The sequence below is a fragment of the Pongo pygmaeus genome, chromosome 1, assembly GCF_028885625.2.
Source record: "Pongo pygmaeus isolate AG05252 chromosome 1, NHGRI_mPonPyg2-v2.0_pri, whole genome shotgun sequence".
NCBI lineage: Eukaryota > Metazoa > Chordata > Mammalia > Primates > Hominidae > Pongo > Pongo pygmaeus.
Window position 1 is genome coordinate 28,488,372 of NC_072373.2, and position 25,398 is coordinate 28,513,769.

Genomic DNA, 25,398 nt, shown 5'->3' on the forward strand with positions numbered 1-25,398 from the left:
GGCAGTTGGCGCTAGAAATCTCTTAATTAGAAGCCTCTAAACCCAGACGCCCATCTCTGATGTCTGTAACAAGATGTCTCTGAGGTTGAGCCACTTCCCCTGAAACTCCAGCCCCCCAACTTCAGCTGCTGCATTCTACAGTGTCCCCGGGACTAAGGTCCGGTTGTAGATCTCTGGCCTTAACAACCCCCAGCAAAGCCAAGCGGCCTTTACAAACCGTAGTAAACATTTTATTTACAAATTTAAGGCGTCCTAAGTGCCTTTGAGCCACGACCCCTGGGGCGAGTTAGAGAAACAGTTTAGTCAAACACCTCACAGTCGAACCAGCCTGCTTCCGGAGAGAAGTGTTCGGCTGGCTAGCAGGACACTGAGACTCCCCTCTGCTCTGGGCAGTGTCTGCTGCAGCCAGTCGGAGCAGCGTGGGGCGAAGCATGAATGTCGGGAGGTAGGCTCCACGCTGCGTCTCCTGCCCTGCCAAGTCGCCAACATACAGTAAGCACAAAACCCAGCCCATGGCTGGGAGGCTGCACGCAAGGCCCGGATCCCCTCCGCCCTAGTACAGTCTATAAGCCGCCAAGCGCGCCTTGGGCTGGCTCGGGGCTTTTGGAAGAGCTGCTGGCTGTGGGCTGTGGCGCAGGGAGAAGCTCCGAGGCGCCGCCGCCGCCAAGGCTGCTGGCGCAACCCGCACTGGTGCTGCTGCTACTAAGACTGCTGGCGCTGCTGAAGCTGAAACTACTGCCGCCGCCGCCGCTGCTCCCACCACTCCCAGCACTGCTGGCGGTGATGAGAGCGCCAGTGACCGGGGCCTTAATAACTGTTGTTTGGTGCAGAGAACGCTCACTCCCCTCAGTCCGCTCCGTGTCGCTGGGGGCCATGTCCAGGGACTCCGAGTCGCTGCTCTCGCTCTCAGCCTCGCCTTCGGAGCGGCTGGGGCTCCTCTCGTCCTGCTCGCCATTCGCAGCCGGGGCTCCACCTGATGGCTTCTCGCCAGCCTCCTTGTCCTTGTCCTTGTCCTTGTCCTTTTGGGCCTGGGCCTCCTTGGAGTGCCGCCACTTCATCCGCCGGTTCTGGAACCACACCTTCACCTGCGCCGCGCCAGACATGGGAGACAAGAAGAGACACCGAGATGAGACCCAGGTTTGCTCCTATCCGACTCGCGTGCACCCGCAAGCCACCTCCCTGAGTGAAAAAGCAACGCTTACTTGACGACTCTACCAAGGACCACGCACTGTGGTAGGCGCAGGAGCCAAGGGGCAGCCCAGGGGAACACAAGAAGCCAGGAATCCTGGCCTAGGGAACCCACTGAGACCGTTTTCAAAATGCAACCCTCAAGCCCCAGGACTAAAATGACCTGGGTGACTGTTGGAAAGGCAGATTCCTGCACCCGACCCCCAACATACTCTCTCTCTACTCTAAATCCATGTTTTTTTTTTTTCTGTCAGGACCCCCATGAGAATCTGATTAAAGTTATGGACTCCTAGCCCAGAAAAATACACATATACCCAAGATATTGCTTACAATGTCAAGGGTTTGGTGCGCCAGTGTTAAGAATTCCTGCTCTAAGTTGGCCCTCTCCTCTACTGCCACTACCCAAAGCAAGTCCCTATAAAAGCAATACTTTTTTCAAAAAAGGAAACACGGGAAGCAGAAAGGGAAAGGGGTTTTAAACTGTTAATCACAGTAGGGTGGGGGCACTGTTGGGCTTTCAGTAAGACAGCGTTTCTTTGATGTGTTTGTACGCAAAAGCTGACAAGGACCCTGCCCCTGTTAAGGATAAACAAATTCTCCTGGGGGCTCAGAAAACAATGGAATTAAATGTGTGCAAAATTAAGGAAGGGGATAGAGATGGGGCAGAGAATCTATACAGATATATACGATCCCCTGGGGGACCCAACGCATTCACACAAGTTCCAGCTTCCCTTTTAAAAATAACATCCACAGCTGGTGGAAAACGGCTGGGCTCCTCGTGTGTGTGTGTGTGTGTGTGTGTGTGTGTGTGTGTGTGTGTGTGTGTACTGGGGAGGAGAGTTGTGTAATGGAGGTCAGAAAGAAACAGAGACAGCAGTTGGGGGACCAAGGAGCTAAGAAAAAGAAGCCTGCCTCTGGCTTCTGACCTGCTGGGGACGATCAGCACCCCAGAGCCAGAGCCAGTGCTACGGGGTGCACAAGAGTGACTCTTCCACAGTCAAAGCTCGGGGGTGGGGGGGGGGGGGAAGCCCAGTTCTTAAATTTAAGAAAAAGAAAAAAATTAATTCAGCCACAAAACATTTCCTATGGCCTTGAAAAAATTCAAATAGGCAGAACCTGCTAAAATGCTCTTGGGTATTCTAAGAGAATCATTTTTCTTTCTTTCTTTCCCTCACCTCTCCCCTTCCTTCAGATTTTCTTCAGAGCCTAAGCCTTGTAATGTGTGGCCGCTCCAAGCGGACTCCCTGCCCTCCTGGAGCTAACTAATTCCGTTTGAAATTATATTTTCACTTCCTCACAACTGCGGATTTCACAATCCAGCAGAAGCAGCAGGAGGAGGAGGAAGGAGGGAGGGTGAGAGGAAAAAAAACCCAACAACAATCTCTTGCCTTTGGGTTTTTATCTTTTCTGAAATAAACTGCCTCCCACAGCGAATTGCACTACAGTTGAGTACATCAATGTTTTTTCCAGCGGCGCTTTTGCTTTCTCCGTGGTTCTTTAGCCTGCTGGCCAAAATAAACATGCAGTGCTTGTTGACACACATCTTGGGGATGAGCTCTTCTCTCGGTCCTTCTCCCTCACCCCATCTCCACCCTCCTCTTCTCCGGCCTCAAGTTGCGTAGTCCACAAAGCCTCTTGAAAGTCAAGATCTTGCGTTTCCACCGCAGGAGGCCAGTAGGCCGGGATGGAGGGGGCCTGCCAGACTAGGCCGTGCGCTGCTGCCCGCCCGAGGGCGCTGTGCGCTGGGGCCGGAACTGCCTTACCTGTGCGTCCGTGAGGCCCAGCATCGCCGCCAGCTGCTTTCGGTCCGGCTTGGTCACGTACTTCTGAATCTCAAACCTTTTCTCCAGGCCTTTCCTCTGCAGGTTGGAGAACACAGCACGCGACCATGAGCGCTTCCTTTTGTACGTCTGCGGCATGGTGTCCTTCGTGAGCACAGCGTAGGGACCTGCCGCAGAACAGGAGCCAGAGGGAAGAAAGACAAGAGGGCCGTTCAGTGTCCAGTCCTTGACCTGCCAGCCTGGGGGTCCCCGTAAGGCTTGAAACTGTTTCGTGTTAACTGTCCATTCCACCCTCATTCAGAAAGTCCTTCGCGCACACACCGAATGGCCCCTCTAAGGAGGAATTTTACACGACAGTCGGAAGACCTAAAGCGAGCGTGGTGTGGAGAAGCCTGGCGGCTTATCTTTTAATTCCAAGAGAAAAACATAAACCTCATGAGTGGCCATCAGGCCTACGAAGAGTAGACAAAAATGTCCCTCGGGCCTGAATGATGACAGCCCTGAATTATCTCGTGTGTGTGTGTGTGTGTGTGTGTGTGTGTGTGTGTTTATTCCCGCATGTGTCCAGGCACCCAGACATAAGCTCGCCAAGCACAAGTGTTTGAGGTCATCCCAAAATGTGTATATGTTAATAAGCAACATCGATGCTGCATTTTTCAAGCCCTCTGGGGCGAAAAGACTTCGAGAAAGCCCCCCACCCCAGCGTCCACGCACACACTTTCTGGGTTCTCCAGGCGCCTCTACTCCTTTTCAAGGGGAACCATCCGAAGAGAGCGCTAGCTCGCTGAGAAATCTTTCGGTTTCTCTCTCCTGACTCCGTAGCCTCCCGCCCCAGTTGTGAGATTGCGACACTGTGGCCGCCCTGGAGGCGTCAGTCCTGAGATTTCTGACTGTTAGTCGGCTCGCCCGTTAGGCAGTACTCTGGAGTTTTTCCGTACCTGGAAACGTGTCTTGGAACTGATGCTGAACTGAATTTCTTGGGTTCGAGTTTAAGGGACTCAGGATGGCAGAAGCCTCGTTAATGGGATCTAGAGATGCGAAGAACTGGCCGGCCGAGGGTTGCAGGCCTGAGAGGTGCACCCCGGCGGGCCGCCCACCGGTTAGCAGGGAAGTGAGATCTGGGGACAAGGGAAAAGGATAGCAGGTTACATCTCGGACACACTCACACTCTCCGCTGATTTGTTCCTCCCCTTCCCCTTGCCCTGGATTAACTTTTATTGAGCGAAGTCAAGAGAGAACCCGCCTCGGCGCTGAAACCTCTCTCTCCCAACAGTTGCCAAGGAGCGACGCAGGAAAAGTTCCTGTGTGTCCCTCACGTCCATATGCACGCATATAGTAAGTAAAGGCTTTACATAAATCGGCTTACGGCCTCACTTTCACGTGTCTTCCAAGAATGCCACAGACCCAAAACCTCCGCCCCAAGGAGGCCCCACTCTGCCCGCTCATCTAGGCGGTTTTGTTTATTATTTACATTTCCTGGGTGAAATTTTTACTAGAAATCAGATAAATGCGAAAGTGTTTCCCAAAAATGCTTTAGCTGTCAGAAAATATAATTGTCTCTAGATACATTATTAAAGAGATCAGTCATTTTAGCAGATAATTACACCAACCATTTTTATAAATATTGATTCTAAGACGTGTTTTTAAAGAATCCCTGGAGTCATTTTTTGTTTGTTTTACATAGAACAGGTGAGTTTTAGACCTAATGTTTTGTAGTTTTCTTACAATTCGTTTTCTTCTCTCCCGTTTTACCGATTTGTCCTTAATTGTAAAAACATTCAAAGGCACCCCAAGCCAGCCCGGGGTCCGGGGAGTGGGTCAGTGGTCAGAGGCCTGCAGCCTCCCGCCCAAGACCTACCTCTCAGCGTGTTGCCTTCTTTGACTTTTGGGTCAAATTCTGCAGATAAAATGCGGTCAATTCCAAATTTGAGGTCTTTGCTGGAGGGGGCCGGGGCCGAGCCACTATGGTGGGGGTTCGGAACCACTCGCGTCCCCGAGGCCGGGGGCTGCAGGGCGCCAGCCCGGGGCGGAGGCGGAGGCTGTTGCTGCGGTGGCTGTTGCTGCTGCGGCTGTTGCTGCTGCTGTTGTTGTTGCTGCGGGTGATGGTGGTGGTAGGCGGCTGAGAGCGGAGACAGCCGCTGCGGGAAGCCAGCCGGGACTTCGGAGGGCGCCACCACTGGGGTGGGTCGAAGCGGGGATCTGGCCGCCGCTTGGAAAGAGGCGTGCGGGTGAACCGAGCCCAAGTGCGCGGTGAGGGCGGCGGCCGAGGCCCCTGCCAGGCCCTCCGGGGCCGCCCCCAGATCCCCCACGCCGGCGTGCAGAATGTCTGCGATGCAGAAGGAGGGCTTTTTGACGGCGGCGGGGTCCAAGGGGAAGGAGCAGCCGCCTGGGCCGGCCGAGGAGCAGTAAGCGGCCGACCAGAGGCTGAAGTTGGAGGCGTAGAAGGGAGCCAGCCCGGCTGCGAACATCCTGCCGGGGTGAGCCGCGCGTCTGCCGCAGTCCAGCCGGACTGGGTGGGTGGGCGCGCGGGGAGGGGCGCGCGAGTCCCGGAGAAGGTGGCGGCAGCCGAGGGCGATCCTCTTTCGCTTCTCCGCCCGCACTGAGGAAGAGAGGCCGGGAGCCCTAGCGCCACCGAGGGAGGAGGCGAGGGCCGGATCTCGGCCGGTCACCGCCTGGCTCCCTGGCCTCGCTTTAAAGGCGGCGCGGCGCCCGCACTCCTCGCGGGCTGGAGGAGAGCGAGGGGCGCTGGGGCCGCAGGGCGGGCGGGGGAGCCAGGGAGACGGGAGCCGGACACCGCAAGAAAACCCAAATAGCTAAGCCCTAAGAGCTAAATTTAAAACAACAACAATAATAATCCGTTAGTTAGAGGGGAAAAAAAGTAATAGAAAAAAAAAAAAAAAAAACTCGTCTCCAAAAACTCCCAAAGTTTTGGCAGGAGCTTTCGAGTCAGGCCCGGGGTAGGACCTCGATCCGAGCGCTCATTGGTCATCCTCGTGACCAATGGGAGCGGGGAGTGGAGGGGAATTAGGAACGAGGGGGCGTGGCCGGACCCTAGCCACGCCCCGGCCACGCCAAAGTGTTTGCGGCGGCAGCGTGGGCTTAGTAGCGCACATCGCAGTGCTTCTTGCTACTTTGCGTAGGGACCAGGCAGCCGCTCCGGAGGGCTCTGACTCTCTTCTAACTTCTGCAGCTCCGAACCGCCACGGGGCAAGGAGGGTTGATCACAGGAGCTTACCTGAAGCGCTTGTCACCCGGGGCGAGTTGGGGGGGTGGGGAAGGGACGGTAATCTCACTCTTTAGGGCTCTGCAAAGCCCGCCTCCCGGTGGAGAGCGGAGCGCGCTTTGGCCCCTTTGCTTCCCTTCTCTTGACCTCATTCTGCTTTTATTCCAGGAGTCCGTGTCCTCGGCAAAGCCCCTCATCTTTCCAGGGCCCTTGCCCAAATGTTGCCGCCCTGAGTCCCGGCCCAACTCAGCACCGCGTCCGCCTCGTGCCTCCCAGGAGATCCTCCGGGAAGCGAGGAGGAGGGGCGGCCGCAAATTGGTTTTATTCTGAGCTGTCACACAGTGACAACTTGAACGAGGGACTTTTCAAACAAAATAAGACGGATGGCTCCAAACGTCTCCCTTAGAAGCAGCCAAACCTTTCCCCGGAGCCTCAGAGGCTACAAAACAGGCTGCCTCCCGAAACCCGGGAGAGCGGCACGCGCTTCTATCCTTTGCGGAAGGTTGTAGGAAATGTTAGCCTCGCTCCTCCACCACATCTCCGGATCACGTGGGGTTCGTTGTTTTGCAAACAACGAACACATTTCCGTGTTCATTTCCGTGGGGTTCAATACTGCTTTCAATTCTGTGACAGCTTCCCCAGGAACCCCCTGGGCCTGGTTGCAGGAGGAGCTGCGTGGTGGTCAACGTCTTCCATTCGTGCCTTGGGTCTTTAGAACGCAGGGTGTTGGTGGTGGAGGTTTTGTGCAACATCGACATCTCTATTTTAAGAATTTCTTCTCTTTTAAATTATAGTCAGAATGAATTTCCCCACCCCTCTCCCAAACAAACCACAGGCCACCCAGATGAGCTGTTCTTGCACATTTTCAGGAAGAAAATAAAATAATACGAATAATGAAACCACGAAAACTTTTGTTTTCGATTGCCCTAATAAGCATCTCCTAACAGAGATTCTGTGGCATTTTTATTTCCCTTTAGCACGAAGGCTCCTCACCAAATAAACCCAGAAAGGCAAGTGAACTTGCCATGCCTATCTCGAGTTCAGGGTTTGGGCTTATAAAATTAATTTCCGGTGCTTTCCCTAGCCCCTTGATGCGGATGCTATCCTTTTAAGCTTTTGACTTTCTCCTGGAAAATTATCAATCACTTCCGATCAGCCAGCACTAAGATCTCTCTCTCTCCCTCTCTCTCTCCCTCCTCCCGCCCTCCAGCTCTCCCGCTCTGCATCTCTCTTTTACTGAAAGGTTTTCTTCCCCTGTTCCACGCAGCCAGGAGAGAGGTGCTATTTCCCGAGATAGATGGGTGTGTTTGGCTGAGCGTAGGGGTACCTGGGGCGATAGACGTAATAAGACCAGTTTTTCTGTGTCAAGGTGAAGGCAAAGGAGCGACAAGTACAAGATGGGCAATTGAGGCGCTGGCTGAGGGTTCTGGTGAGCCTTCGGTGGGAGTGTGCGTAGCGGAGGCCGTGAGCCCTCTGCTTTCTAGTGCCACTTCCAGTTTGATTGCGATTCTAATTTGACTGCAAACATTTAGACCTCGGCCTAAGCCCAAACTCACAGTTGTGAAAGAGGTGCATTTACTCCTTACCCGCGCCGCGCGCCCTCACCCTCTCTCTTAAGAAATAAGATTCCCCTATCCGCTTTCATCCTTTCCAAGGTTTGCGACGCTCCGGGGTGGGCACGGGATACAGACCCGCGGGAATGCGAGCCCTCGGGGTTCCCTGAGGCGCCCACAACTCGCATCTGCGGAGATTCAAGGCCCGGAGCGACGGGCAGATGCGGCGAAAGCGAGGCCACCAGGCCCGCCGACTCCTTGCCGCGCCGCGAGCCTCCCTTTCTCCGCCAGGCCCGCGGCTGGATTGCAAGTTGCAACTTCGCCTGCGCGCCCCTTGCTCTCCCAGGCCTCGGCTTCCTCGCAACCGCATCGGCGCCATCCAAGGCCTTACTCCCAGCTCCCGGAGGCAAACGCGAAATACAAGTCTTTAGAGCGACCCCCGGCGCCCCCTCTACCCCTTCCCCAGGCCCAATCCTGGCCCCTGCAGGCCCCTCGCCGAGTTCTGAGCCCGCAGACTCCCGCCCTCCTTACTCCCCACTCTTCAGAACCAAGAAAGCAGCAGGAAACCCTGGGCTCGCCGGAGTTCAGGTCATCTCCTGTTTTTTGATGGGCTCAAACTCGGACTAAATGAGCGGATGTGCCTGCGAGATTGGTCTCAAAATAGAAGCGGCCTTAGTATTTTAGGATACTGCAGAAGTCCTTATTTCTTCCGGAGAAAAACTCTATAATGACTCCTAGCACTTCCCCTTTCAATATTTGTGCAACTTTATCTCCACCGGCAAGTTGCTCGGGTGACGCAAATCCGCCCTTGTGTATTACAACTACCAAAATAAATGCACGGAAATCAATTCCCTTCTAGCAATGAAAACATAAATATACAGCTGCGACTTTCCCCTTTAATCTTTGCTTTCCGAGCGGCTCCGGGCTGTGGCGAAATGAACTGGCCCAGAGCTATTGAGCCGGACAGGGAGGTCCTGAGGGTAGAAGCGAGGGCTCCCCAGGGCCTGGTAGCCATGGGGGTTGAGGATCTAACAGGAAAGAAAAGGGCCTGGCTAAACCGAATTAACTTGGGCTTGGTCTACGCAGCGGAGACCCTAACTGTGGCCTCATTTCTTCGGAAAATGTCGCATTGGCTGGGGTTTCTGATCATGCTGACTGCTGTTTTTAATGCTTTCAACTCATCCCTTCACTTTTCCTAGTTAAACACAGCCAAAGACGATTTCACCATATTGGGAATGGATAAGATCAGAGAAGGTTCGTTTTATAATTTAACAATATAGCTTATGGGGATTTAGGGTTTAAAAGGGACCTGAATCAGGGGCTTATGCAATGACTGAGGCAAGAGATGGGTTTCACCATCCTTTGGTTCTACCTGTCTTTGGAGCCTCCATATTTAAATCATCAGTGCAGATTTTTGTCCCAAAACCAGAGTCACAGATCCACACTGAGCATAGGTCAATTATAGTGAATGCTGGGCCTTGTGTATTACAGGACCATAACTCTGCAAGGGCTTGTACTGGCTATATCTGTTATCTGTTTTGCTTTTTCTTGTACATTCTGGGCAAAATAATGTGCAAGGCAGTTGCTCTGTGGACTTGGGAACCCCTCTCCTCTTAATTTTAAATATTTTTGCAAACATGGTACCTACTGGCTTCAAGAAAAGATATGGAAATAATTAAATATTTACAATCAGAAAGAAAAAGAAACACAGCTTATCCAGCTACTTGAGAATCCAAGAAATTTGCAGCAATGTAGGAATCTGTGTATACTGTGCCTGTCTTTCTGCCAGCTGGAGATCTATGGATCACTGGGCCCAGCAGTCATGCTTAGTGGTGGATATGGGAGTTCTGTTCTTTGTGGGTGCCAGATACTAGAGATTAGGACCCTAATGACCCCCATAGACATACCCCGTACCCACACACATATACTTTGGCCTATTCTAAATAGGATACAACTCTCTTGTCCTGGAGACCTTAGAGTTATTCCAGAATTTCTGAGTTTTTGAGAAGAGTTGGACTTTGCTATGGGGTGGGAAAAGCAAATAATGCAATAGGGCTACAAGCATCCATAGCTATTTGATTTATTCTTTTTACTTTTCTCCATTTCCCAGATGTGGCAGATTTGCAGGTGGCCAGCTCTCTATTTGGCTGTGGCCCTGCCCTTGAACTTTAGCCATAGGTCTTGCTCCAAAGTTTCAGACAGCCTTTTGGCTCTGATCCCATTTGCCCTTTCCTCTCATAGGGCTTCTCACATATTTCCCTTCCCTCACTACTAAGACATACCACTTCACATATATGTACCTCTCTCACACACACAGACACACACACACACACACACACGTGCGCTCTCTGGGAATCTTAGAAATGCAGGGGGGAGGGAAGGCAGGCAGTTTGGGATTTGCTCCTGTTTCAAAGAGCTGCTTCTCTGCCTCTCCAAGTCATCCTCTCTACATCCAGCCAAGAAAGACCCCAAATCTCATAAAACCTATGGCAGAACCCATTTCAACATGGCACATTATAACAGACTCATATACGTTTGCAATGAAATCATAAGAGTAAAATATGAGAGACTATCTGTAGCATATATGAGCTTACATACTTCATTGCACGGGCTTGTATTTAGTAGCTGTAAACAGTGCTCTCCCACTCCCAATACATTAGCCACTCACCTTGGATTTGTTGCCTGAATTATTGAATCTGAATGGCTGGTTGTTAAGGTAGGAGAAAGAAGAGTAGGTGAAAATCATATATCCAAAACAGGGAGGGATGAAAGGCATTCCCAAAGCAGTATTTCTCTAAACAAACAAATAAACCTTCTTCCCTTTGAGACAGGTTTTCAAGTTAGAGCACAGGTTCTAAGGCCAGAAGAGGGACTCAGGCCCAAACTAAAAAACAGTCATGGGAAGGGATCTTCTGAAGGGAAAGGATCCTGGAGCCAATGAGAGGGATTTTGCAGATAAAGCCAATGGGTTGTTGTCCCCATCTCAGTGGTACCAATCTGCCTACCAGCACCCGCCAGAACTGCGACAGCCCTGGATTTAATGACGGAGTCCCCCCAGCCCTGGATTTAATGACGGAGTCCCCCCAGCCCTGTCCCAGCCCACCAGGCCCAGGCCTCTCCCTCCCTGGAGGAGCCCACCTAGTACTGAAAGTTGGTTCTCTGCTGACACCTGCTGGACCGTCTCTACATTGTTTTCTGGCAGTAACCATCCTGTGCCAGCAACATTGTTATGATGCAAGTTGACTCTTCCTTTTGCAAAAATGCAGGTTTCTAAAATTGGCTTTGACTAGCAGCTGTTTCCTTCCATATTGCAACAACATGGGAAGATCTTGTACTGTGTGTTTAAAATCACTAGACTGGGCAAGGGAAGCAGTCATGGTTCAGGAATAATACTGTGTACATTTTACAGATCTCAAGGTTAATTCACATTTATTATCTCACTTTTTTAAAATAACCAACTGTAGGATGCCGACGAGGGATTATTATCCCATTTGACTTTAGGAAGTTGATCCTCAGAAAGGTTAAGTGGCTTGCCCAAGGTGACGTAGTTGGGAAATGGTGTTGGAGGGAACAGAGGCTAGGTTTTCTGGTTCATCAACCGGTATTATACCATCCAGCCAATTTCTTCAGGGGAAATGGTTTATTCAGAGGAAAAACTCTCTGCCCTCAATCAGAATGTGTATTGATTTCAAACAAGGAGCTGGAGAAAAGAAGTATGTCTAACTCAGACACACTACCCTATCCTGAAATTTCTTTCTCTCCTCAGCATGAAATGTGGAGACTTCCTTGCCTCCCAGTATCATGCCACTTTTTAAATTCTAATTTGGGCATCCACCCAAATGAGGCTCAAATTTGATTTGGGTGGATGCTCCAAATCAGAATTCAATGAGTAGCATGATACTGTGTCCAGTTCACATCTGCAAATGAAAATAAATCCCTCAGTTTATATTCAGTTTTGTCTTTGCATTAATGAAAGTAAATCATTTTGACTATTTAAAATATCCGACCAACTAGATGCAGTTTGCCTAGGAAGACATTTATCTAAACCTTCTCACCCACCCTCCTTGCCCCCCATCATAACATCCCGGTCACCTTTTTCCGTTGCAGCTGGAAAGCAGTCTATTTTGGTTGCCGTCAAAGCCCTGACTTCAATCTCTATGACCCTCTGGATCTGAGAATGCCTCTCAGCTTCCAATGCTTCATCCCTTTCTCTAGTATTACCCTCATCTCCCCACCCTACACTTTTTCCCACAGCAGCCACGTGCAATGAAGATTTCCACAGGAAGCACGACATGTGAGGTGCTCAAGAGGCAGGAGCTTAAGAAGCCTGTGAGCAGATTTTGAGAGGTTTCTATGCAGACCCCAGAAGCAGGCATCCTTGACAGCAGGGAGCCTCAAAGCAGACATAGTGTTCCCTGTTATTCTGGTCTGCTGGAAGGTAAGAGGCTTTCAGTTGCTCTCCCCACTCCTTTGCTTCTCTTCCCTCCCCTATAACAAATATGATTTTAGTCATCAAGGTCATATAGAATCTTCTGAAATTTCTTAGAATTTTTCAAACTTACTGCCAACCTCCCTGGTTGAGAATCTCCTTTCTTCATTCCTAGATAGAGAGAAATGGTGAGTTCTAGGGCCATGCACTCTGCTAAGCACTCTACAGACATTATCTCATGTGACTCTAATTTTTCTTATTTTTTATTTTTAGAGATGGGGTCTCACTATGTTGCCCAGGCTGGTCTCAAACTCCTGGCATCAAGCGATCCTCCCATCTTGGCCTCCCAAAGTGCTGGGATTACAGGCAGGAGCCGCTGGACCTGACCCTCTCTCATGTGCTTCTAAAAACAAGCTCAGGAAGGTGCTGTCATTATTTCCATTTTACTTGGGGGTAAGGGAGGCTTAGAATGGTTAAGTAACTTACCTAAGGTCACAGTAAGTAGGGCACGTTGGATTTAAAGCTGCATTTTTAGCCACTAGGCTCCTTGCTCATTGTTAATGTTTAATTTTTGTGTCAACTTGACTTGGGATGGGATGCCCAGATAAACATGATTCTGGGTGTGTCCATGAGGGTGTTTCTGGATGACATTAACATTTGAGTTGGCAGACTGAGTAAAGCAGATTTCTCTCCCCAGTGTGGGTAGGCCTCATCCAATCCATTGGAGGCCTACATAGAACAAAAAGCTGAGTAAGGAGAATTTACTCTCTCTACCTGTTTTCAAGCTGAGATATTGGTATTCTCCTGCACTGGGACTGGAATTTACACCATCAGTTCTCCTGATTCTCAGGCCTTCCGTCTCAAACTGGAACTACACCATCAGCTCTCCTGGGTCTCCAGCGTGTAGACAGCAGATCATGAAACTTCTCAGCCTCCATAATTGCTTGAGCAAACTCTATAGTTAGCAGGAGATCCCAGTTTCTGCATGCAGCAATGGCCTGCTCTGTGCACATGACTACCTAACTTTCCTGACAGCTGAGATCTCACTCTGCTTGCTTTCCTTTTCAGGTCTTCCCAGTTAACCCTCCCAAGGCCAAATAAGTTAAAACTGTTAAAAAAAAAAAATGGTGGGTAGAGGCAGTGACACTTAGCCGCAACCAAATATCCGTGGTTGATTCTATGATGAGCAGGAATTGATAATCACAACTCTTCATTATAGTTTGCCTTGAACTATATGTTTCATATGATAATAATAATTTTTTTGAGTCAGGGTCTCACTCTGTTGTCCAGGCTCGAGTGCAGTGGCATGCTCAAGGCTCACTGCAGCCTTGACCTCCTGGGCTCAAGCAATCTGCCCACCTCAGCCTCCCAAGTAACAGAGACAACAAGTATGCACCACCACACCTGGCTAATTTTTTTTTTTTTTTTTTGGAGAGAAGGGGTTTCACCACATTGCCCAGGCTGGTCTCGAACTCCTGAGCTCAAGTGATCTGCATGCCTCAGACCTGCAAAGTCCTGGGAATACAGGCATAAGCCACTGTGCCCAAGTGAAACATGTTTAATATAATTATTTGATAAACTTGGTTGTAATGTTATTTTTACTGTGTTCACTGGTTATTTTCAATCAATTCCTCTTCTTAATGCTTTCAACGTAAGTTCCATTATGAAAGCAGTTTGGTGTTTGTTTTTTTGTGGAGAGAGAGTCTTACTCCGTCGCCCAGCCTGGAGTGCAGTGGCATGATCTTGGCTCACTGCAACCTCTGCCTCCCAGATTCAATCGATTCTCCTGCCTCAGCCACCCGAGTAGCTGGGGTTACAGGCACCTGCCACCATGCCTGACTAATTTTTGTATTTTTAGTAGAGACAGGGTTTCACCATGTTGGCCAGGCTGGTCTTGAACTCCTGACCTCAAATAATCCACCCACCTCAGCCCCACAAAGTGCTGGGATTATAGGCATGAGCCACCGCACCCAGCCAACAGTTTGATTTTTTAAAGCAGGAATACCTCAGTAGATTTGTTACGTTGGATGTTACTTAAGAAATAGAGAAAAATTTGGGTGTTTACAGAGCTATCATGTGAACGATGTAATTTTAATTCTATGGCTGGAGACAGTAATGGGGAATAGGTCTTGGAGAGACTGGGGGATTCTCAAACCCAAATCCAGACCTAACAACTGTCTATAATCCCAGTGGAGAAGTGAGGCATCCAAAGAAGCCCACATGGCTGCACGGGGGGGCTCTTCAATAGGCTTCAATCTTTAAAAAAGCAAAACCGGAGTTTACAAAGACAAAGTCCAAGAGAGTGGCAGGAACCTCTAAGTGTACTTGCAGAATGTCTAGAGCCCATAGTGAAGTTAGACTTGTAAAGTATGTGATTGGTAGCAAATGGGACTTTTAAATCTGTGCCTACACAGAAGGATGAAAAAGTACCAGGTTTCAGTGAAAATGATGCAATCGCTGATAACAGAGAGAAGTAAGAATTATCCAACTCTTAGTTTACTTAGATCTTCTTATTCAGGGAGAATGTTTTTGAAATTATAAATAATTTTTAAACAATGAAGGTAAATTTGAAGTTTCACTATAGTACATGCTTTTATTATTCCCTCTTCCTTGAAAGAACTTTTTTGAAAAAGCAGTTGCTTTAAATTAGTTTGGTCCTTGAGAGCTCTGATTTACTACTTTTTAATCCCAAGTACTAAAAAACTTTCTGATGTGATCTTAGATTCACTGTTAACTATATCTTTGGGAATTTGTGAGGAATAAGAGAGATGCCAAAACCTAGAGGCAAAAAATAGGCCTAATTTTAAAGGGGTTTTAAACTTCAGATTAGTAAATATATTGTTCCCTGGAAATTTTGGACTGGAGTATCAAGTACATTAATTGTCTGCTTTTTGAAAGGTTTATAGGATTCCACTGAAGCAATACGGATTGTTTTTAAATAACAAGTTATGTTAAACTAATAACTTTTTTTCTAAAAAGTTTATTAAGTTGATTAATTCATTCATTACATTCACAAATAATGTATTGAGCCAGGTACTATATGCCAGGAGTTCACCTAAATACTGGCAACCAAGTAAAACAAAACAAAGCAAAACTTCTGGCTTTCAAGAAGCATGCATTCTAGTGGTGAAGCAGGCAAAAAGTGACTAGATATGTGTTAATAGGGAAAAAATGCTAGGAGAAAAATAAAGCAGGATAAGGGAATTAAGAAGTAAGAGTAATAACACTGGAAAACTGCATTTTGACATAAGCAAAACACTTAACAGTGGCTGCATATTAGACTTTAGGAGAAGATGATGAAATATGGATTAATGATGTGACGCTCATTGATTGAATTCTTCAACCTTGACACCTGGTAACTGACATGAACCCAGAGGGGTTGGTTCAATCTGAGGAATATGCCTCAAACTGTTGCTGGTCCACTCTTGGGCAACACTGGTGTCTATGATTTAGATGGAGATGTAGAAGGTATTAATATCATACCAAGTATGCAGTGCAACAAAGCTAGGAAGAATAATGGGACAAAGCCAATGGACAAAACAAATCCAGTCCTCTATAAAAGAACACTGGAAGTAGAGTCAGGAATCAACTTTTTCAGAACTCTGGAAATAAACCAAAACCTCGTAACAATTTGAAAAGTGTTTGTTCAAGAAAAATGGCAGAATCTTGGTAAGAGTGACAAGATTTGTAGCATTTTCACGTGCTGTATTCTGATTTCTGTCTCCTCAGTTTTAGTGATAGCTCTGAAAGCCAAAAGCTTTACCGTCATGGTATCATGAAAATCTGAAAGCCAACAGCTTCACCATCATGGTATTATGAAAACCAGCAGCCTAGCAGTAACTAAAGCTGGGAGGTGGGAGTTGGGGGGATAGTTTTGGAGGTACCCAAAAGTCTCATCCCCAGAGAATTGTCCCTCTTTGATCTCTCTGGCAGTTCTCTGAAGACCCTCACTTGCAGGACTGACCTTTATTTCACCTAACTCAGAGCCTAGGGACATTGGTCAAAATAATGATCAACGATTTTCACATTGCAGCTGCCTGTGGCTGCAATAACAGTTGAGGACAAACAAGAAGTTGACAAAAAAGTTAAAAAGATAGGCTGGAGAATAAACTGTCCCGAGGAGGCTTTGTAAAATTCTGACATATTCCTGGGAATTTAGAAGATGATGTACATATGCAGAGCTGTGCAGATGCCACCCAAAACCTAAGGAGGCCCTAATCACTCACCTCTGACTGAAATTGAGGCTATGCAAAGGCACACAATAAAGGCTAACATTTACTTGTAATCTGCTTGCAAGACCATTAAAGTTGCACTCCTAACACATACACAGAGTCTCTTGACAAAGGTGGTAAGAGTTATTGATGCAAGACACATAAGGAAATCTCTGTCCAATAATTTGTTGAATGGTAAGCTAACCAAACAGAGACCTCAGTGGCTACATGTGAAAAAGAACAGTGACTTTACACAACTAGCTCAGAGAAGTCACTAAACAAACAACTACAATAACAAATAATAAATATAACAAACCCTGTTGAGGGGAGGGATCTGCTTTCCAGAGTTGTCACGTTATATTGTTTAAAATGTTGAGGTAAATACACACACACATACACACACACACACGCACGCACAGGGCATGGTGAAGTTGCCTGCAGTCCCAGCTACTTGGGAGACTGAGGTGAGAGGGAGGATCCCTTGAGGCCAGGAGTTTGAGACTAGCCTGGGCAACACAACAAGATACCATCTCTAAAACAAACAAATGCTATAAGACATACAAAGAGGCCAGGCGCGGTGGCTCACCTCTGTAATCCCAACACTTTGGGAGGCCAAGGCAGGTGGATCACAAGGTCAGGAGATCGAGACCATCCTGGCTAACACACTGAAACCCCATCTCTACTAAAAATCCAAAAAAAAAAAAAAAAATTAGCCGGATGTGGTGGCGGGTGCCTGTAGTCCCAGCTACTCAGGACGCTGAGGCAGGAGAATTGCTTGAACCCGGGAGGCGGAGCTTACAGTGAGCTGAGATCACGCCACTGCACTCCAGCCTGGGTGACAGAGCGAGACTCCATCTCAAAAAAAAAAAGACATACAAAGAAACAGGAAAGTATGCCCCATACTCGAGAAAATAAAGTAGTCAATAGAAACTGTCCCAGAGAAAGTCCACACATTGGACTTACTATGAAAAGTCTTAAAATCAGCTATTATAAATATGTTCAAAGAACTAAAGGAAAATGTGAGAATGATGTATCACCAAATAAAGAATGTCAATAAAGAAATAGGAATTACTTAAATGAACCAAATAGAAATTTTGGAGTCAAAAATACAATGACTAAAATAAAATATTCACTAGAGGAGCTCAACAGCAGATTTGAGCTGGCAGAAAAAAAAAAAAACAGTGGATTTATAGATGGGTCAATAGATGTTATCCAGTCTGCAGAACAGAAATAAAAATTAATGAAGAGGAATGAGCAGGAACTCAAAAACTTATGGGACATCACCAATTGCACCAACATATGCATAATGAGGCTCCGAGAAGGAAAGGAAAGAAATGGCACAAAGAATATTTGAAGAAAAATGACTGAAAACTACCCAAATTTGATTTTAGGAAAAAACATTTATCCACACAGCCAATGTAGCTGAAGCTCAATGAAGTACAAGAGACCTGTACCTAGACATATCATAATTAAACTGTTGAGAGACAAAGATATTCTTGAAGACAGCAAGTAAGAAGCAACTTATCACACATGAAGTATTCTCAATCAGATAAACAGCAAATTTCTCATTTCTCTTAGAAACCGTGGAGGCCAGAAGACAATGGGATGGCATATTTAATGTGTAGAAAGAAAAAATTGTCAAAAAAATCATACTGTAGACACCAAAAATATCCCTCAAAAACAAAATAGAAATTAAAACATTCCTAGGTCAACAAAAACTGAGAGACTCATCACTAGCAGACATGCCCTACAAAAAAAAAAAATAGTAAAGGGAGTTCTTAAAGCTGAAATAAAATGACACTAGATGGTAACTAGAATTCACATGAAAAAAATAAAAAGCACTGGTAAAGGCAACTACATAAGTAAAAATAAAAGACAATATACATGTAATTTTGGTTTGTAATTCTTCTATATTACTTAAAAGATTACTGCATAAAGCAATAATCATAAAAGTGTGTTGAGGGGCTTATGATGTATAGAGACGTAATTTGTATGATGATAATGCCACAAAGGAGAGCTATATAGGAGCAAAGTTTTGGTGCACTTGAAAATTGAGTTAATATTACTTCAAATTAGATTGTTACCAGATGCTAACGGTAATCAAATATACATATGAAACACATGATAATATAACTAGGATGGTGCACTAGAAAATATCTAAAACAAAATAATACACTAATGGAGGAATAGAGGAACAAAAACATGAGACATGTAGAAAACAAGAAAATGGCAGGTATAAATCTTACCTTATCTTAGTTACATTAAATGTAAATGGATTAAATACTCCAATAAAGAAGTAAAAATTGGCACAATGGATTTTAAAAAATTGATCCAACTATGCTATCTACAAAAGACACACTTGAATTTTAAAGACACAAAAAGATTGAAAGTAAAAATGGGAAAAGACATAGCATGAAAACAATATCGAGAGAGATGGAGTGGCTATATTAACATCACATAAAATAGAAGTTAAAATAAAAACTATTACTAGAGCCAAAGTGAAACAGTTTATTATGAGTAAGAGGTCAATTCATCAAGAAGATATCATTGTAATCATATATGCACTTAACAACAGAGCTCCAAAATACATGTAGCAAAAATTGGCAGAATTGCAAGAAGAAATAGATAATTAAACAATAACAGTTGGAGACTTCAATATCCCACTTTTAATAATGAATAGAACAGCTAAACCAAAGATCCATGAGAAAATTAAAGACTGGAATATTCCACACCCAATCAGACCCAACACATTTCTATGAAACACTTCACCCAACAACAGCAGAATATATGTGTGCTTCCCAAGTGCACATGGAACACTCTCCAGAGTAGATCACATGTTAAGCTATAAAATAAATCTCAAAATATTTGAAAGGATTTAAATCATAAAAAGTATGTTCTCCAATCACATGAAATTAGAAATTAATAACAGAAAGAAGGTGGAAAATTCACTACTATGTGAAAATTAAACAATATACTCCTAAGTAATCAATGGGTCAAAAAGTAATCACAAAGAAAACTAGATAATATTTTAAGGTGAATACAAAATGTATACACAACAAACCAAAACTTCCAAAATTTAACCAAAGCACTGCTTACAGAGAAATGTATAGGTAAACACCTATTTTTTTTAAAAAAGAAATCTCTTAAAAGCAAAACTTTCACCTAAAGATCCTGAAGAATAAAAGAGCAGAGAAAGCTAAATCTAAAGCAAGTAAAATGAAGAAAATAATAAAAATTAGAGTATAAATAAGTATATTAGGGGATAGAAAAACAATAGAGAAAATTAATCAAACCAAGTTTGACTCTACAAAAAGATAAATAAAGCTGATAAACCTTTAGCTACACTGACCAGGAAAAAAAGAGAAAAGACTCAATTACCAATATCAGGAATGAAACATTACTACTAACCTTACAGAAATAAAAAGAATTATGATTATAATGAACAATTGTATGCCAACAAATTAAACAAAATAGATTAAATGGACAGATTTCTGGAAAAACACAACTACCAAAACTGACTCAAGAAGAAACAGAATATTTGAGTAGACACATAATGAATAAAGAGATTGAATTAGTAATTAAAACACTTCCCACAAAAAATCTTGCCACAAAGTTAAGGACCAGATAACTTCACGGGTGAATTCTACCAAATGTTTAAAGAAACTGGTCCTTCACAAAATCTTCAAAAAATAAAAGAAGAGGTTATACTTCCCAGTTTATTCTATGAGGCCAATATTTTTATATCAAACTCAGACAAAGATGACACAATAAAAAAATTACACAATATTTCCTATGAATATAGATGCAAAAATCCTCAACAAAATACTAGCAAATTTAATCCAGCAACACATAAGTGAGATTATATACTATTCCCAAGTGAGATTCATCCCAGGAATGCAAGGTTGTTACCACATACTAAAATTAAACAAATAATACACCTCCTTAATAGAATAAAGGAAAAAACCCAAACAATTATTTCAATAGCCAGAACAGCCTTGAAAAACACAAACAGAGTTAGAGTGTTCACACTTCCTGAATGATTTTAAATCTTACTGCAAAGCTACAGAAATCAAGACAGGGTGGTACTGGCATGAAGACAGACATATTAATGAATACAATAGAATTGAGAGTACAGAAATAAAATCTTACACTGATCAATAGATTTCTTACAATATTTGCAGGTCAATTTAATGGGGGAAAGAATAGTCCTTTTAATAAATGGTGTGTGATAACTGGATATTTACATGCAAAAGTATGAAGCTGTTGCCCTACCTCACACCATATATACAAATTAATTCAAAATGGATCATTTGCCTAAATATAAACTATAAAACTATTAGAAGAAAACATAGCAGTAAATCTTTGTGATTTTGTATTAGGCATTGATTTTTTAGACATTCATCAAAATACAATAAAAAAGACAAATTGGACTTTCTCAAAATTAAAACTTCTGTGTTTCAAAAGACATCATTAATAAAATGAAAGACAACCTATCATTGCTGCCAAGATGGCCGAATAGGAACAGCTCCAGTCTGCAGCTCCCAGTGAGATTGATGCAGAAGGCAGGTGATTTCTGCATTTCCAACTGAGGTACATGGTTCATCTCATTGAGACTGGTTGGACAGTGGGTGCAGCCCCATGGAGGGCAAGCCAAAGCAGGGTGGGGTGTCACCTCACCTGGGAAGTGCAAGGGGTCAGGGGATTTCCCGTTCCTAGCCAAGGGAAGACGTGAGAGACTATACTGGGAGGAACAGTGCACTCTGACCCAGATACTGTGCTTTTTCCACAGTCTTCACAAGTGGCAGACCAGGAGATTCCCTCTGGTGCCTGGCTCGGGGGGTCCCACCCCCATGGAGCCCAGCAAACTAATATCCACTGGCTTGAAATTCTTGCTGCTAGCACAGCATTCTGAGGTCAACTTGGGACGCTAAAGTTTGGTGGCAGGAGGGGTGTCTGCCATTGATGAGGCTTGAGTAGGCAGTTTTACCCTCACAGTGTAAACAAAGCCGCAAGGAAGTTTGAACTGAGCAGAGCCCACCGCAGCTCAGCAAGCCCACTGCAGCCAGATTGCCTCTTTAGGCAGGGCATCTCTGAAAAAAAGGCAGCAGCCCCAGTCAGGGACTTACAGATAAAACATCCATCTCCCTGGGACAGAGAAACTGGTGAAAGGGGTGGCTGTGGGCACAGCTTCAGCAGACTTACACATCCCTGCCTGACAGTTCTTAAGACAGCAGCAGATCTCCCAGCACAGCGTTCAAGCTCTGATAAGGGGCAGGCTGCCTCCTCAAGTGGGTCCCTGACCCCCGTGTATCCTGACTGGGAGACACCCCCCAGTAGGGGTGGACAGACACCTCATACAGGAGAGCTCTCAGTGGCATCTGGCAAGTGCCCCTCTGGGACGAAGCTCCCAGAGGAAGGAACAGGCAGCAATCTGTGCTGTTCTGCAGCCTCCACTGGCCATACCCAGGCAAATGGTCTGGAGTGGACCTCCAGCAAACTCCAGCTGACCTGCAGAAAAGGGGCCTGACTGTTAGAAGGAAAACTAACACACAGAAAGGAAAATAGCAAAATCAGCAAAAAGGACATCCACTCAGAGACCCCATCTGAAGGTCACCAACATCAAAAGCCAAAGGTAGATAAATCCACAAAGATGGGGAGAAACAAGCACAAAGGGCTGAAAACGCCAAAAACCAGAATGCCTCTTCTACTGCATAGGAACACAACTCCTCACCAGCAAGGGAACAAAACTGGATGGAGAATGAGTTTGACAAGCTGACAGAAGTAGACTTCAGAAGGTGGGTAATAACAAACTCCTCTGAGCTAAAGGAGCATGTTGTAACCAAATGCAAGGAAGCTAAGAACCTTGAAAGATGGTTAGGTGAATTGCTATGTAGAATAACCTGTTTAGAGAAGAACATAAACGACCTTACGGAGCTGAAAAACACAGCACGAGAACTTTGTGAAGCATATACAAATATCAATAGCCAATCGATCAAGCAGAAGAAAGGATATCAGAGATTGAAGATCAACTCAATGAAATAAAGTGAAAAGACAAGATTAGAGAAAAAAGAATGAAAAGAAATGAACAAAGCCTCCAAGAAATATGGGACTATCTGAAAAGACCAAATCTACGTTTGACGGTTTCACCTGAAAGTAACGGGGAGAATGGAATCAAGTTGAAAAACACTCTTCAGAATATTATCCAGGAGAATTTCTCCAACCTAACAAGGCAGGCCAACATTCAAATTCAGGAAATACAGAGAACATATTCCTTGAGAAGAGCAACCCCAAGACACATAATCATCAGATTCACCAAGATTTAAATGAAGGAAAAAATGTTAAGGGCAGCCAGAGAGAAAGGTCGGGTTACCCACTAAGGGAAGCCTATCTAACTAACAGCGGATCTCTCTGCAGAAACCCTACAAGCCAGAAGAGAGTGGGGGCCAATATTCAACATTCCTTAAAAAAACAATTTTCAACCCAGAATTTCATATCCAGCCAAACTAAGCTTCATAAGCGAAGGAGAAATAAAATCCTTTACAGACAAGCAAATGCTGAGAGATTTTGTCACCACCAGGCCTGCCTTTCAAGAGCTCCTGAAGGGAGAACTAAATGTGGAAAGGAACAACCAGTATCAGCCACTGCAAAAACATACCAAATTATAAAGACCATCAGTGCTATGAAGAAACGGCATCAACTAATGGGCAAAATAACCAGCTAGCATCACAATGACAGGATCCAATTCACACATAACAACATTAACCTTAAATGTAAATGGGCTAAGTGCCCCAATTAAAAGACATAGACTGGCAAATTGGATAAAGAGTCAAGACTCATCAGTGTGATATATTCAGGAGACCCATCACATGTGCAAAGACACACAGAGGCTCAAAATAAAGGGATGGAGGAATATTTGCCAACCAAATGGAAAATAAAAAAAAGCAGGGATTGCAATCCTAGTCTCTGATAAAACAGGCTTTAAACCAACAAAGATCAAAAGAAACAAAGAAGGGCATTACATAATGGTAAAGGGATCAATGAAACAAGAAGAGCTAACTATCCTAAATAAACTATCCTAAATATATATGCACCCAATACAGGAGCACCCAGATTCATAAAGCAAGTACTTAGAGACATACAAAGAGACTTAGACTCCCACACAATATTAGTGGGAGACTTTAACACCCCATGTCAATGCTAGACAGATCAACGAGACAGAAAATTAACAAGGACATCCAAGACTTGAACTCAGCTCCAGACCAAGTGGACCTAATAGGCATCTACAGAACTCTCCACCCCAAATCAACAGAATATACATTCTTCTCAGCACCATATCGCACTTATTCTAAAATTGACCACATAATTGGGAGTAAAACACTCCTCAGCAAATGCAAAAGAACGGAAATCATAACAAACAGTCTCAGACCACAGTGCAATCAAATTAGAACTCAGGATTAAGAAACTCACTCAAAACTGCACAACTGCATGGAAACTGAACAACTTGCTCCTGAATGACTATTGGGTAAATAACGAAATGAAGGCAGAAATAAAGATGTTCTTTGAAACCAATGAGAACAAAGACACAACATACCAGAATCTCTTGGACACATTTAAAGCAGTGTGTAGAGGGAAATTTATAGCACTAAATGCCCACAAGAGAAAGCAGGAAAGATCTAAAATCGACAGCCTAACATCATAATTAAAAGAGCTAGAGAAGCAAGAGCAAACAAATTCAAAAGCTAGCAGAAGACAAGAAATAACTAAGATAAGAGCAGAAATGAAGGAGATAGAGACATGAAAAACCCTTCAAAAAATCAATGAATCCAGGCTGTTTTTTTGAAAAGATCAACAAAATAGATGGCCCACTAGCCAGACTAATGAAGAAAAGAGAGAAGAATCAAATAGATGCAATAAAAAATGAAAAGGGTATATTACCACCAATCCCACAGATGTACAAACTACCATCAGGGAATAGTATAAACACCTCTATGCAAATAAACTACAAAATCTAGAAGAAATAGATAAATTCCTGGACATATACACCCTCCCAAGACTAAATTAGGAATAAGTTGAATCACTGAATAGACCAATAACACATTCTGAAATTGAGGCAGTAATTAATAGGCTACCAACCAAAAAAAAGTCCACGACCAGACAGATCCACAGCTGACTTCTACCAGAGGTACAAAGAGAAGCAGGTACCTTACCTTCTGAAACTATTCCAATCGATAGAAAAAGAGAGAATCCTCCTTAACTCATTTTATGAGGCCAGCATCATGCTGATACCAAAACCTGGGGGAGAAACAACAAAAAAAGTAAATTTCAGGCCAATATCCCTGAGGAACATCGATTCGAAAATCCTCAATAAAATACTAGCAAACCAAATCCAGCAGCACATCAAAAAGTTTATCCACCATGATCAAGTCACCTTCATCTCTGGGATGCAAGGTTGGTTCAACATATGCAAATCAATAAATGTAATTCCTCACACAAACAGAACCGATTACAAAAACCACACGATTATCTCAATAGATGCAGAAAAGGCCTTCAACAAAATTCCCATCAAGCTACCACTGACTTTCTTCACAGAATTGGAAAAAACTACTCTAAATTTCATATGCAACCAAAAAAGAGCCCACATAGCCAAGACAATCCTAAGCAAAAGGAACAAAGCTGGAGGCATCATGTTACCTGACTTCAAACTATACTACAAGGCTACAGTAAGAAAAACAGCCATGGTACTGGTACCAAAACAGATACATAGACCAATGGAACAGAACAGAGGCCTCAGAAATAATGCCACACATCTACAACCATCTCATCTTTGACAAACCTGACAAAAACAAGCAGTGAGCCTATTTAATAAATGGTGTTGGAGAAACTGGCTAGCTATATGCAGAAAACTGAAACTGGACCTCTTCCTTACATCTTATACAAAAATTAACTCAAGATGGATTAAAGATTTAAATGTAAGACCTAAAACCACAAAAACCCTACAAGAAAACCTAGGCAA

At 44.8% G+C, this 25,398-nt stretch overlaps 1 protein-coding gene and 1 long non-coding RNA gene across 2 annotated transcripts in view; one reads left to right on the top strand and one right to left on the bottom strand.

Moving 5' to 3' along the window:
- Positions 1–208: 208 nt before the first annotated feature.
- Positions 209–5,956, bottom strand: HLX (H2.0 like homeobox). The gene is made up of 4 exons (XM_054449897.2): positions 4,828–5,956; positions 3,908–4,087; positions 2,952–3,136; positions 209–1,085 (listed from the first exon to the last, which is right to left on the bottom strand). The coding sequence occupies exons 1-4, from the start codon at positions 5,435–5,437 to the stop codon at positions 564–566; spliced, it is 1,497 nt and encodes a 498-aa protein (XP_054305872.1). The 5' UTR covers positions 5,438–5,956; the 3' UTR covers positions 209–563.
- Positions 5,155–25,398, top strand: part of LOC129013339 (uncharacterized) — a 47,429-nt gene continuing 27,185 nt past the window's right edge. The window contains exon 1 of the long non-coding RNA XR_008493833.1: positions 5,155–5,446. This is a non-coding gene — a long non-coding RNA (uncharacterized LOC129013339). The remainder of the gene's footprint in view (positions 5,447–25,398) is intronic.